The sequence below is a fragment of the Lissotriton helveticus genome, chromosome 10 (genome assembly GCF_964261635.1).
Source record: "Lissotriton helveticus chromosome 10, aLisHel1.1, whole genome shotgun sequence".
Taxonomy (NCBI): Eukaryota; Metazoa; Chordata; class Amphibia; order Caudata; family Salamandridae; genus Lissotriton; species Lissotriton helveticus.
Window position 1 is genome coordinate 892,077,673 of NC_136071.1, and position 13,074 is coordinate 892,090,746.

The 13,074-nt window shown below is 38.8% G+C and overlaps 1 protein-coding gene across 1 annotated transcript in view; it reads right to left on the reverse strand.

The window, feature by feature from the left end:
* The window catches only part of CCK (cholecystokinin), a 50,658-nt gene that overhangs the window by 21,438 nt on the left and 16,146 nt on the right, over positions 1-13,074 (reverse strand). Inside the window, exon 2 of the mRNA XM_078664389.1 lies at positions 5,656-5,910. Coding sequence (XP_078520515.1) covers positions 5,656-5,908 — 253 coding nt within the window. The 5' untranslated portion in view covers positions 5,909-5,910. The remainder of the gene's footprint in view (positions 1-5,655; positions 5,911-13,074) is intronic.

Consider the following 13,074-nt stretch of genomic DNA (forward strand, 5'->3'; position numbering starts at 1 on the left):
CTACCAGATCCAGTGTCTTTTTAAGTGTTTCTCCCTTGTGCAGGGGATTTTAAGTGTGGGTGGATGGTTCTGTGGGGTAGACATCTATGCCCAAGGGTGTCACATAATTTCTCCAACCCTGCCACAACCCTCTGGCACATCCTTCTTGGACATTTAGAGATTGCGAGTTCAAGTGGTCTGTAAAAAGGCCTCCCCTCCATCCACAACTGACACAGCTGACAGATCCCTTCCCAATTAAACTTCAAACTTTTTGACCTTTGTTTCTGTGGGCTTGGGTGGCTTGCTCAAGTCAGATGCACATGCAGAGTTCCTCCCCACCCCTCCCTTTCTGAGAAACTGGGCCAAACACTGTTAATGGCTCTATTGTGTAAAGAGGCCTTTGATCATCCTGCTGGCCAGCAGACTAATTAACTTGCCCATTAGGGGGGACACAGGCCTAGAATATGACAACGTCTGAGTCAGGGAAATATGGAAAATTCTCAAAGTACTATAAGGAGTACATCTATCACAAAAGTGACAGTGGATCTGCACTCCATATACATGATAACTATAAAGTTGAAAGCTGACCGGTATGTCTAGGCCTAAATATGGTGAAACTGTGGGGGCACACATTTTGAGCATAAGATATAATGCTGTGAGCACAAAGGCTTTCCAGAAACCACTACAGACCTACACTATGAATGCTTACTTGCATTATAAGATCTACACCAGGCCGGCACCATTCCCTGAAGGGTCCCCTCTACAACAGGCATGTGGGCACATCTGTGCTCACGTGTTGGCACGTAACCAGTCCAGATTCTCTTAGGCTAGCTGTGCAGCAGTAGCCTTACCTTAAACGGCAGACACTAGTGGTCATCACTGCCAGTCCAGTTCCACAAATTTAACGTGAGTGAGACTCAGTTGATGAGACTCGCAAAGAGTAAAGGTCTAAAATTGTGCCATAAAAAAGGAAAAACCCCAGTGGGATTTAATGGGTGGAAGCCACAGTGCTACAATACATAGCTTTATTACTAGAGGCGTTTCTATTAGTGATTTAAGTACTGTGGCTGCTATGAGTAACACAATTACTATGGTTGTTTTTTAGTTGATTTCATGTAATTTTAATTATTATATATGTGTACGACTCATGCCCATTGATAGCCTCTTGAAAGCGGATCACCAACAGAATATCGAAACCAAAAACATTGTGTGGCCAGAATATAGTCGAAAACACATTGAGGACCACAATATCAAGAAGGTAAGTGCAGATAGGTAAGTATAGATTTACTAATCTGAACTCCACATCTGCATACCTTGAAGGTATATATATTGTAATAGTACATTTATGTGGAGTAATATATATATATATATATATAATAAAACTTTACTTACCTATAGAAACTCACCTTCACAATATTTTTGTCCTAGATATTCTTGACACAATATTTTGTCCCACAATATTTTCGTTTCGATATTCTGTCTAAACACCCTTAAAAGCATCCTAAAGATATCTTATCAGTCTGCTCTTTAAGAAAGAAGATAGGCAGGAACAGGGAACACCTCAATGTATTTATGTGTGGTGATGAATTTTACTGTTAGGGTTTCAAAGTTGTTAAAGATTGAAAGAGATATTGAGCCTTGTGAGCTTTAAAAAAAAAGAGGGCTGCAAACATTTTATAATACAAACGAGCCAGTAATATGTGCTTAAAAATCTGTCTCCAATATCCTTATTATAGAAGGATTCTGACATCTTTGGTCATCTGTATTAAAGAAATGGCATAGCTGCTTAACTATATTAAGTACTGTTTAGTTCTCATGTTACAATGCCTGCTATCAGAGCCACAGTAGAAACGTTGAAAGGCAGACCACAAAGCATAATTAAAGCTCAAGTGTAAACAAGAAAACTAGCCTTTTCTGGTTCTGATCTGTTTTTCTAAAACATCAGTGTTCCTCAAAAAGGAGATTTTTATGGTATCAGGATAACTTTTTGCATGCTGTAGGTCATTAAACGAAAGCCACAATCACTCTGCATGTTTCTACACATTCTGAGATACATGTTTTAGTCTGATTTATATAAAAAGCATTCTAATATCTACTTGCAAAAATACCAACTACTTTTTGGCATGTGTAATTTCACAATACAGATCCTGCTTTTATTATTCATGTCTTGAATGAAAACGAAAGCAAGACACCAATGATTTAATGGGTTTGTGGAAAGGGAGATGATGTGGCCATGTATTATTAGGAATAAAATACACTCTTCTGTACATTAAAAGGATATTGCAAGCCATCTCTAAATTCCGTGACTTTATAAAGGAATTTGGCCTCCCACCTCGTAAACTCTTTGGTGACTCCCAATATCTTTGTAATGTATGGCATGGGTTACTTTATCCCATATATTAGATTTGCTATAATCTATTACATTTGTTTTGAGGTCGGCTAGTGCTGCAGTAATGTTTTCTATGGTATTATTGATTTTTTTTGTAGAGTTTAGCTCAACAATTTTTGTACTTAGAAAATTGCTGACCGTATTTGAGGTTTGACATTATTACCTGTGTTATGATATGTTGTTCTGGTATTTTAAGATATATGATGTTATGCTAAATGAACTTTCCCATAGTGTGACTAGTGTCAACAAGTAGGCTCTTGGTACTGCTCCTAAACAGTTTTTGTTACTAGCAAGAACATGATAGAGTTAAGCATGCACAGCAGTATTTTTAATACTTCACTTACGCGGCAAAGGGCAAACTTTGAGTACTTTCCGATTGGTGCATGTTCAATTTTTCTGAAGGTTATTGGCAAAATATCTGAAGGCATCGAATGCATAACTGAATATGTATAGCCTCTTTTTGGGCTTTCCTGAAAATTCTGAATGTCACTTTCAGCAAGTTTGCAGAATGTACCGATCAAGCACTGTATACTTGGAATCCAAGTAATGATTGCTGTGAAGCTCCCTCATACAATCTGATTTCTTTATTGGTTGAATGTGTAAACCGCTCCCCTTTAGCTTAGCTTCCCATTGAAGGAAATGAAGAATACTTTATATGATAAAAGCAAACTAAATATGGTAATGACTATTTACAAATGTAAGTTACACTTGTGAGCAACTTAATGGTGTAACATTACTGTTACTACTTTTGGCTAGTCATAAAATCTGAGTGTAAAGCTACTCAAAAGGGTAGACTTACATGCCTCTACCCCCTGAAAAGGGTTATGGGGCCAAATGTATGAGGGTAAGTTACTGCTAAAGGGGAAAACAGTAGTAAGTCCAGCACCACACATTTCCAACCACTGGTACTGCAACACGTTCACACAGAAAAAATAAGATCAGATACTTAAATATGAGCCCTATAGAATTTTGTTTAATAAATTAAATAATGTAAATAACAAACACATATAAATGAATACAACCTTATGTAAAATATTTTATAAAAGCAATGTAATTATAAATATTTTAATAATCTTTTTTACTAAAAAAAATAATGTAGCAATAAATGTTATTAAAATAAAATTACATTATTTTTAACTAACTGTATGCAGAACTTGTAATACTTATTAATGCATATATATATATATTTTTACTTTAGTTGTGAATTTATTTTTTAATTTAAACTTAAGAACAATGTTTTGAGCGTACTTTGAAAATCAAATAGCCACATATCTCAGGTTTAAGGAGTAATTTTTAAATGCAAATATTATATATTAAATTAAAAATATTTACTTTTTAAATATATTTTTAACATTAAATTAGGTTTAGTGATATGTTTAACTATTTTATGTTACTTAATTTAAGTTAAGATGATTTCCTTTGGGGTTTTATTTTAAGTCCCTACCTCTATTACTGTGGCAGGCTGTTGAAGTACTAGTGGTTGGTCCTGTGTGGTGCTGGACTTATTTCAGCCTTGAGCTGGAGTAATTTACAACCATTCTGGGTCTCTATTTGAAGGTCGAAACTTTAGAATGGCAATTGGTGAATAGCAATGAGCTTACTCTTTTGTAGGTAGATACACATCCCTCCATCCCTTAACCCCGCCTTACTCTTCCCTAAATCCTCCCCCCTCCTAACTTCTCCCTAAAAAGTTATAGTCCTAAAATCATGTTTCCCAAAGTAATCATTTTAAGGTCTATAGCTAAGTATATATTTACTGTTGCTTACTCTAGTGGTAGTTGATATAGTGGATGAAATATTTTATAGGTCCATATCTTAACCCCCATATGTCGTACATTTCACAAGTTCACAAAAGTTCAGCCTGACACATTTAGAGAATGGCTACCGCTGCTAATATTCTCTGCCCTGGTCTGTCATATGAGGCAAGGTGGACCCAGGTAGGGAAAACAATCAATGACTCTGACACAAAGAGAAATACCCCCCTCTGCATCAGGATCATTGTTTTATTTTTATGTTACTCAAACAAGCTTATGCTTTGAGAATTTGTTGCAGAGAAGTAAAACTTGATGCTGAACGGACCTAACAAACATGGTGCGTGCTTGGCTTTCATCTGCAAACCCAAACAAGTGGGGACTTCCAAATAAGGCATCAGTCACATACTGGTGCATGGAGGCCATGACCACTGCCTACCCAACGGCTAATGGTCTATCTGTAACGGTCTAAAGAGCCCCTTAAATTTGTCTTACATGTTCTTAAGTTAATTGATCTCTTCCAACATGTTTTATCAATCTATAGGTATTTATATCAGTGCTTTGTAGAGCACAATACATGTTGCCCCTCTTTGCCATTTTGAAAATAAACAGCTTGCCTGTTTTTTATTAGCAGTAGTTTGATGCTATTTCGGAGCAGAGTCAAATGTTATTAATGGCCACACAAAAAAAACAATTTAGTTCACGTTCCTGTAACCCCATGGGTGGAAATTTTGTTGCTGAATGAGGGCCAGATTGAGTCTGCATTTAGTGGTAAGTCGGTTTATGCATCCAAGCTGCTGTGTTGTCACAACTGTTAAAGGAATTTGTTTTTGAGGAAGCTCTCTTCCATTAACTCACATTTTTTTTTAGTTTATACTTCAGTTTCTTGCTACTGTAAACTCAATTCAAATTCTGTGATAATATTAGAAGTGGACTTGTTTATTACATGGTTTGTGAATATTTGTACACTAAAACCCATTAAGATCGAATCGGGGTGACATGTGCATCCTATCGCCTCTTGGACACTCCACCATTTAATTTCTAGATCACTTTTTGGGCTATATGGTTCACAATAATTTGATGAATCATAAACTTCTCATTAGCTGAGTTTGACATCTGAATTCAATGTAATAACAAATTTACTGAGCTTACTTGGCCACCCACTTATTACTTTCATATCTTATTTGCTTTCAGCTTGCTTTTACACCCGGCATTATTCTAGATTGTGTACCTTTCTCTTCAAATTTGCAAGTTTTGGGTTGAATTTGGAAGCTGACTTTTACTTCTTCAGGAAAAGATGCATGACTGAGTTCGGCGCTGTGTTTTCTAAGAGACCACTCTTCTGTTTGGCTTAGAAATCATGGGAGTGTATTCAGGACTTGACATTGCACAATATTGTCATCTCGGATTACAATGGTTTGGATTCAGTATTGCAAAATAAATATCAGGTTGAAAAAATAAGTATAGTCAACAGAGATAGAAGATCTTAGATGCTGATAGTAATTCATGCTCTGTACACAAGGAGTTATGTTTTACCTTTCCTCTGCTGCAGATATTTGGCCATTAAAGCCTGAACGTTGGGCTTTTGGTCAATGCTTCTGTCCATTCTCTGAAAGGGTTTCAGCTGACCGGAAGAGGAGGGCATGCGGACGGGCCGGTGGTGGTCTGTCAGGCTTTTTTCAATTTCAGCTGCCACTTGCTCCTCATAATTAGACCTTGCTGTCTGCTGCCCCGAAGAGCTCATGGAGAGCACAGCAAGTAACACGCAAACACAGATTCCTCTGTACATAGCTATGGGCAAGAAGAAACACTTGTTAGTGTTGTGACAAACAAGTTTACACCTGCACATTTATGAATGCTATATAGTAGTTAACTCGTACCCAAACTCACCCACCCAATATGTTTCTTTAACAACCCGCTCTCACGAAGCAGAATCACATCAAACTCCCTCTTAAGGCTTTCCATTGGCTCCTGATACTAGAATTCAATGCATGCTCTTGTGCACAGTCCGCCAAGTATCCTGGGTCAACGTTTCAGCCTATCTGTAGAACCTGACACCTCACTCTTACCCACTAGAGAACCATGTTGATTGTCTGTTCAGTGGATCAACCAATTATCATCCGTCTACACTGTCATTGGCGGGCTGTGTTGAGATACTACCCCACGCTCACCCACAAGAGGAGCCTCACGGCCCTTTCTCTTCAATATCCTTACCATCCTAGCCCTTTTTGGTGCCCCCTTGTTTTCACACCACGTCCTGATGAAGACCCCACTGTAAGATGCTACCGAACCTACACAAAACAGGGGTCGAAACATCGACTGTCTTTTTTGTAACCTACCCATTCTCAACAATGTATTAATACTGTGTTAGAACATATGGGATAGGACCGAACGTAGGTTTATCAATGTATGAGGTTACAAATTATTTTTTTGCACCCATGTGATTTCAACCAGTTGAATGTTGTTTGATCACATGCAACTACTATAAACTGTCAATTCACTACCTTGATACTCACAAACCTTCTCCCAATTTCCCTCCCCCCCTTCTTCCTTTCTTTTACGGGCACATATGTAAATATTGAATATGCATTATACATAGAATGTATGATAACGAGGATGTGAATAAATAACATCTCTCTTAAAATCATGGTACGAGTAATATGTCTGACTTTGTGAATTTCTCTGTACATACGAATGCTACATAGTCTGGGACCCTTATCTATGTACCACTTGACACCCAGGTCCCAGTACCATTGGGTCAACCCTTCAATTGTAACTTTTTCTGCGAAGATTAAAGAGCACTATGATGAGGAAGCATGAAAAAAAGCAGCATTCCTCTTTTTTCATGAAAATATTTCTCTTCCTTGAATTACCCTTGGCCACACATTACATGAGGAGTCAATGCCAAGGCATCCTGATATGTTGGAAAGCAGGATCATGGCGATTGCCAATGAATAATTCTTGTCCAGAGAAGGGTAAGAAACAAATTGAGAAACTTGAAAACCCAGAGCATCATATTCTTTATCAGAGGATAACATAGCATCACCCGCTCCCAGGTCAAGGAGGAGTTACGGCAATACCAAAGGGGAAATACATTTAAAAAAATCAAATGCTGCAGTTGAAGGCATATTTCAGCAGCAAAATTCTCGTTCAGGGCTATCAGACCCATCTAAGGAGCCTCTCCTACACCAGTTCCAACAGTCTCAAAGTGCAGGCTTCCTCTTCTTGAGCTGGTAAAAGAGGGATCCCTAAGGGAATTGAGAAAAGCAGCAAAAATATAATTAATATACGTAATATGTGTAAATGCTGCATTCCTTACTGAGAAAGGAGGGGACAGAGGTACAGGAAGTTCATTCATTGCTGTCCAGTCCAGACCATCAAAGGCTTGCAGAAGATGCCGTGTCCACAAAATAGAAGTGATGAAACAACTGAAAGTAAATGTTATGCTAGCCATTACATGTAAATACATCTGCAGCCTATGTCACGTATTCTCTTCTATATTATTTTATGCCACTATTCAAAATACTGGAAGATCGTTTGGTATCATTCTGAGCACTCTGTGTGAATATGGAAAAAACTGCCCTAGTTCATGCCCAACCTAGTGCATGATGGAGTGAGAGCATCAGCATTAGTTGTTGAAGTATCCTTCACAGCCAAACATCATCCATCTTTTGGGGTGCAATAACAGCTTAGTAGAATGTGGCTTCAATAATTCTGTTGCAAAGGGTGAATCTACTCTGTAATCAGCAGGAAGGTAAAGTTCACAAAATCACAGGGTTCCCGAATCCCATGTTGTGGGGGTCAGGTGTGATGTGGCTGATGCTAACAAAAAACCTGTTTTATGTATTTCAAGACTCAAGTTTGTCTAGAGAGCTAGCTTAGGAGGTCCAGGCACGTTATAGGCTACTATCTTCTGGGCCTACAATAAACAATTTTCTTTTTTTCAAATGTTGTGTCACTAGGGGTAAATGTACTCCTGCAAATTGGTGATTCTGCAGTTCTTAAGGGATGTACATGTAAATGTAAATGTGTGTATACTTGTAAAGCGCACTATCATCTGAAAGGTATCTTGGCGCTGTATACCGCTGTGGAACCCTTCCTGGCTTTCCCTGTGAGATGCCCCCTGGCTGTGAAGTGATCGGTTTCAATGTTAAGTCTTTAGCGTGTATTGCTAAATGTGTTTGAGGAACACTCGGGTGGAGGTGGGTCTCTTAGAGGAAACACCTTATTTTTCAGATTTTAAGGGTATTATGAATGAACAATAACCAGGTAGACTGATAAAGCCACCTAAGATCGCCCTCTAGTTCCAGCAGCCCTCCAAGGTTACCATTTTGAGACTCGAATTCTTGAACATAAAAACTGGGTTTTCATTGCCAAAATCAGTATCAATGCTAGGGAACAATTGTTCTTTGTTATAGTTGTTAAAGAGAAAAGATTGCCTTTATTGGCTGTGCACAGAGTGTTGTTGAGATATTTTGGAAGAACTGAAGGTTTACAGATGACATTGAGTGTATTTGCAATTTTGACATAACACATCATTAGAAGGCTTCTACCTTTACCTTTACATTGGCGAGATTGATTAGCACCTCAATCATTTTAGAAGCATCGTTCGTATTATGGGAATCACTCACAGTGAGAGACAAACAAGTTTCTCAGGATGAATTGTCATGCAAAGCTGCTGTCCAAGCTCCTCTTTATAAAATGGTAAGGTTGGTTGACATTATTGATAGATGGTGTCAAACGTGACACTTTGCTATTGAGGGTTCTACAACCGTCAGAAAGTAAATATAGGTATTTCTATTTTACACAAATTCAAATTCTGCAGCAGCAGATTCTGGTTCTGTGAGCTGATCTTTCAGTGTTTTGCTAGTGGTAGCACTTGTGTTGACAAACAAGGGGCAAGAGGAGTAATAATTAGATCATATCTGTAATCTTCAGTTATCCTAGTCGGGCACTGCCCTGCCACAGTCCTAACGACTCACCCTCATTTCTGAACGAAAAATGGCTTTGGACATTGGGAGAATCGGAATGAACAGGGGAATGTTGAAAACTTGTGTTTTCAGGCTATCTTCTGGAAGGGATGGACATTGAAAACAAGACTTCAGGTTACTCAGCAGCAAGGTTCCTGTCAGAGAGATATGTACTCATTTTAATAGATGTTTTAGCTACATTTGATATTACAAACAAAACAATATTACTTAACTCCCTTTCCCTTTTCAGCATTATTAGTCTAGTCAGGGAAATGGGCTCGTTGTACCTGTCACACTGCTCTTTCTCTAATTCTTGGTTCATATCTTAGTCCTCACCTCTATGCATGGGTATCCACAACAGTTCACTCCTGGGTCAGCTGATATTTTTACTATGTCTCTTTGTAAGGTACTAAGGCATTCTCCAAAGTGGTCTTACACCATCTTCTGATTATAACCAAATCGTCTTCTTCTCTTCAACTCCTCCATTTATCAGTATTCTTCCTTTTTCTACATCCGCTACTTCAATTGCACCCATTTCTTTCCTCCCCAACATGCTCTCAGCCTCTCCAAGGCAGGAACATTCACTGTGATATTCGGTGCTCAATATAGCCACAGTAATTACTTATCAGTTACTTAATACAAATGGGATCCTCACCTAAAATTTAACAAGTACGTCTAGTCATGAGCTGACCAAATTAAGATACCTCTCACTAGTAGTGTTCCCAAAATATGATTTCTTGCTTTGAAAAGTTATCAACGTTGTCTACCAGGTTTTGTTCTCTCTCCCTTCATATCTCCTTTCACTAGATTTGGTGGGAAATGGGTAGCTGTTGTTTCACTTGTTAGTACTGTTTGTGCTGGGTCCGATTCAGTGGCCAGTGCAAGGGGTTTGCCTCCAAAGAGAAAATTGTGGTTCTAGTCTTTTGTAGAGTTCCAAGGAAGGTTTGATATAATCCACTGCTAGGTGCAGCCAAAAATGTTTTTCTCATGTATTTTTTTCTGGTGCGATTTCAGTGGATCTGAGCCATTGACTTGGCTGAAATCTCACTTTTCTATTCAGTTGCAGTAGGTCACATGAGCTTTGTGAGATCCCTAGTCCATTTAATTAATCAGTGTTATGCATTGTAAACTTTGGGCCTGATTCACAAAGGGCCTCCGCACTGGTGGTTGGTGCCCCGTCGTTGTGGGGGAGTATCCGCACTCTGGGCGGATCTAAACAACGAGAATCCTCATTGTGGACATTCTGCCCCAGTGCGGAGACTCCCCCACGACTGCGGGGCGTCCACCAGGAGTGCGGTGGCCCTTTGCGAATCAGGCCCAATGAGAGGAAAGACGTGGGTGATATAAGTTTCGGATAATAATAGCTGTGTTTTACTGTGCCTCCCTGACTGTTCCTGGAGTGCCCCTCCGAAAGCATGTACATTGAACCTTGATAGGAGAAGAGAAGCGTTTATGAAAAATCAGCCTAAGATATCCAGTATTGTCAGTTATCCATAGCAAACCCTATGAAAGAAAGCTGTGTTACAGGTCAAGCAACATAGCAAGATGTGCTTAGACCACTTCTATGGGGCGTTCAGGGGCGTTCAAGAGCGTTCAGGGGCGCAAATGAATAGAGTAGAGCTATGTGTTTGTTCCGGAGGGCTGGAACATTGCAGAGATGTTGGACTAATACTTTTGTGAAATACTCCAAATGGAATTTGTGTTCAATTGTACAAAAAGGAAAGTAGTGGACAAAGCATAGTCCTTAATGTAATGCGACTCACAGAATTGTAGGAGCTGCCTTCGATAAAGGGATGCGTGGAAGTGCGCTAGCTTTCTACCCGTCGCTATTCCTGTCATAGTACTGTATTTTTTAAGACGACTGTTCTATGCCATATTGTGGTGATATCCCTCAGTCATTTCTATTCTGTGCAAAATGTTACCTTACACAAAACAAGTTATTACGTAACTAATGAAATAATTAATAAAAATAAATTGCTAAACTCATACTTCAGTGTGGAATAACAGCCTTCACTCGTTATGTTTTTCCTTCTGATTTCAAACATGTCTAATATGTAGGTTTGCCCAGTAGATAGCACATATTTGATCAACCCACACAACACAGACATGGCATTTACATGTTATCAGTGCTGATATCATTACTCATGAATCCACACCTTTAATTTGAAGTAGAAAATGTAGATAAAATGGTGTCAGCGTACCCAGTATAGCGCAAGAAACGACCTCTCACAATTTGCTGCACCATTCATCTTTAAAACTGTTTTTCAGAAGAGCATTGGGCTAGAGCTGTGTTGAACAGAACGTTTTAATTTCTCTGTTCTTTTTGCATTAATACAGCTCTGCAAATCTGGATATGATCATACCTTCCAACCGCTCTTTGTGCTACTATTTATAAATATGTATCACTGGACCAGTGACTCTGGGAATGCCCGAGACAAAAGTTCAAACACTGCTGTACGCCTCATGATCTAAAGTGTGACCTGAGCCCTAATGTTACACCACAGTAGTAGCATGCTGTGTACCTAACGTTCCACAGTTGAGCACCAATCATTCTAAAATATTGGCCTCTCAATTCTCATTTTGCTCTAAATTGGAAGATAATACCAAGAGGCAAACATTTTTACTTTGCAGTATTTCCACCTACCATAGGTTTTGAGCCCCTGGAATGGGATACAGAAATAGCCCACTCGTTAAAGTGCAATTTAGCTTTGTTTTTCTCACATTGTAAATACTTGCTTTTAGCTGATGCTAAGGAAGTGCTAGAATTATAGAATTCCAAATATTGTTGAACATTCTTTGCATAGCTCTGAAAAAATGCACTGCACCAAAATGGGCCATAAATCAGTTTCTGCAGAGCATTGAGATTTGCACCAGATTCTAAATGAGCCACAATGAAGGAAGCAATGAAGTATCCAAGTTACATATCACTCATCTTGATTACTCTTATCCCAGTGCTTCCTCATAACAGTCTTTGCTATTGAGGTGGATCCTACCACTGGGAGAGGATAATCAGTTCTTGATCATTCTGAAGGATCAGCCCTGGTCACCTATCATAGGATCTGTAACAGAGTAAGGTATCTCATGAGCTCCACGACCATTCTGAAGTCTCCACTAGGGCAAAGGCACGGTTTAAGGGTGGGTAGGGTACAAGGACAGTGATAGGAAAGAACCGGTTCAAAAGTAATGAAGAATATTGGTACTTTTTCTCAATATTACATTCATTATTTTCCTTCTTTAAGTTTTACTATTGTGGAGAATCCATTAATACTTTTTTTCACTTAGATTAGGGAAATGAAGAAGACAATCTATTGGTGGACATACTGAAACACCAGAAGGCCTTTAATTGTACTTGTATAAGCAGTGATATTCACATGGAAACAAACTTCATTACACTAGCCAAAAAAACTGAAGCTCTTGGGTCTTCCTTTTTTAACTACTATTGTGTGTGGAAGTATGAGCTGCAAAATGTTCAACTTATAGAACTGCAGATATCTGACAGAGAGGTTCCTTAATTCCAGCCCAAGAAACAGTTACAACCCTCTGGAATGTTCCTGAATAAAAGAAAAGGTGAAGGTGGATCCGGTAATGAACATATTAGAACCATATCCACTCCTACCAGATGCCGAAGAAGTTAGAAATCTCACAGCCTACATAATCTGGACCTCACAATGCTTAGGAAAACGTCCATACAGATCCCCAGCAAATATTACTAATTTCCCTTGTTAAAAGCTTCTTAGTGCAAAAATGATTATCATATAATTTTTTACGTTTGATCTAAACTTAGATAAGAAGGCTGAAACTGGAAAAAATGTACAGGCATCTGGATGGCTAACCAAGAACAACTCACTGCAAAGGAGAGAATTTCATTCTTGCGGGAAAGCTGTTTTAAAATTGTAGTTACTAGAAATACACTCTTACATGGGGGAACTAAAGATCTAATCATTGGACTTACTGTGTAGGAAAAATGCAATCTCCCTAAGCCAAG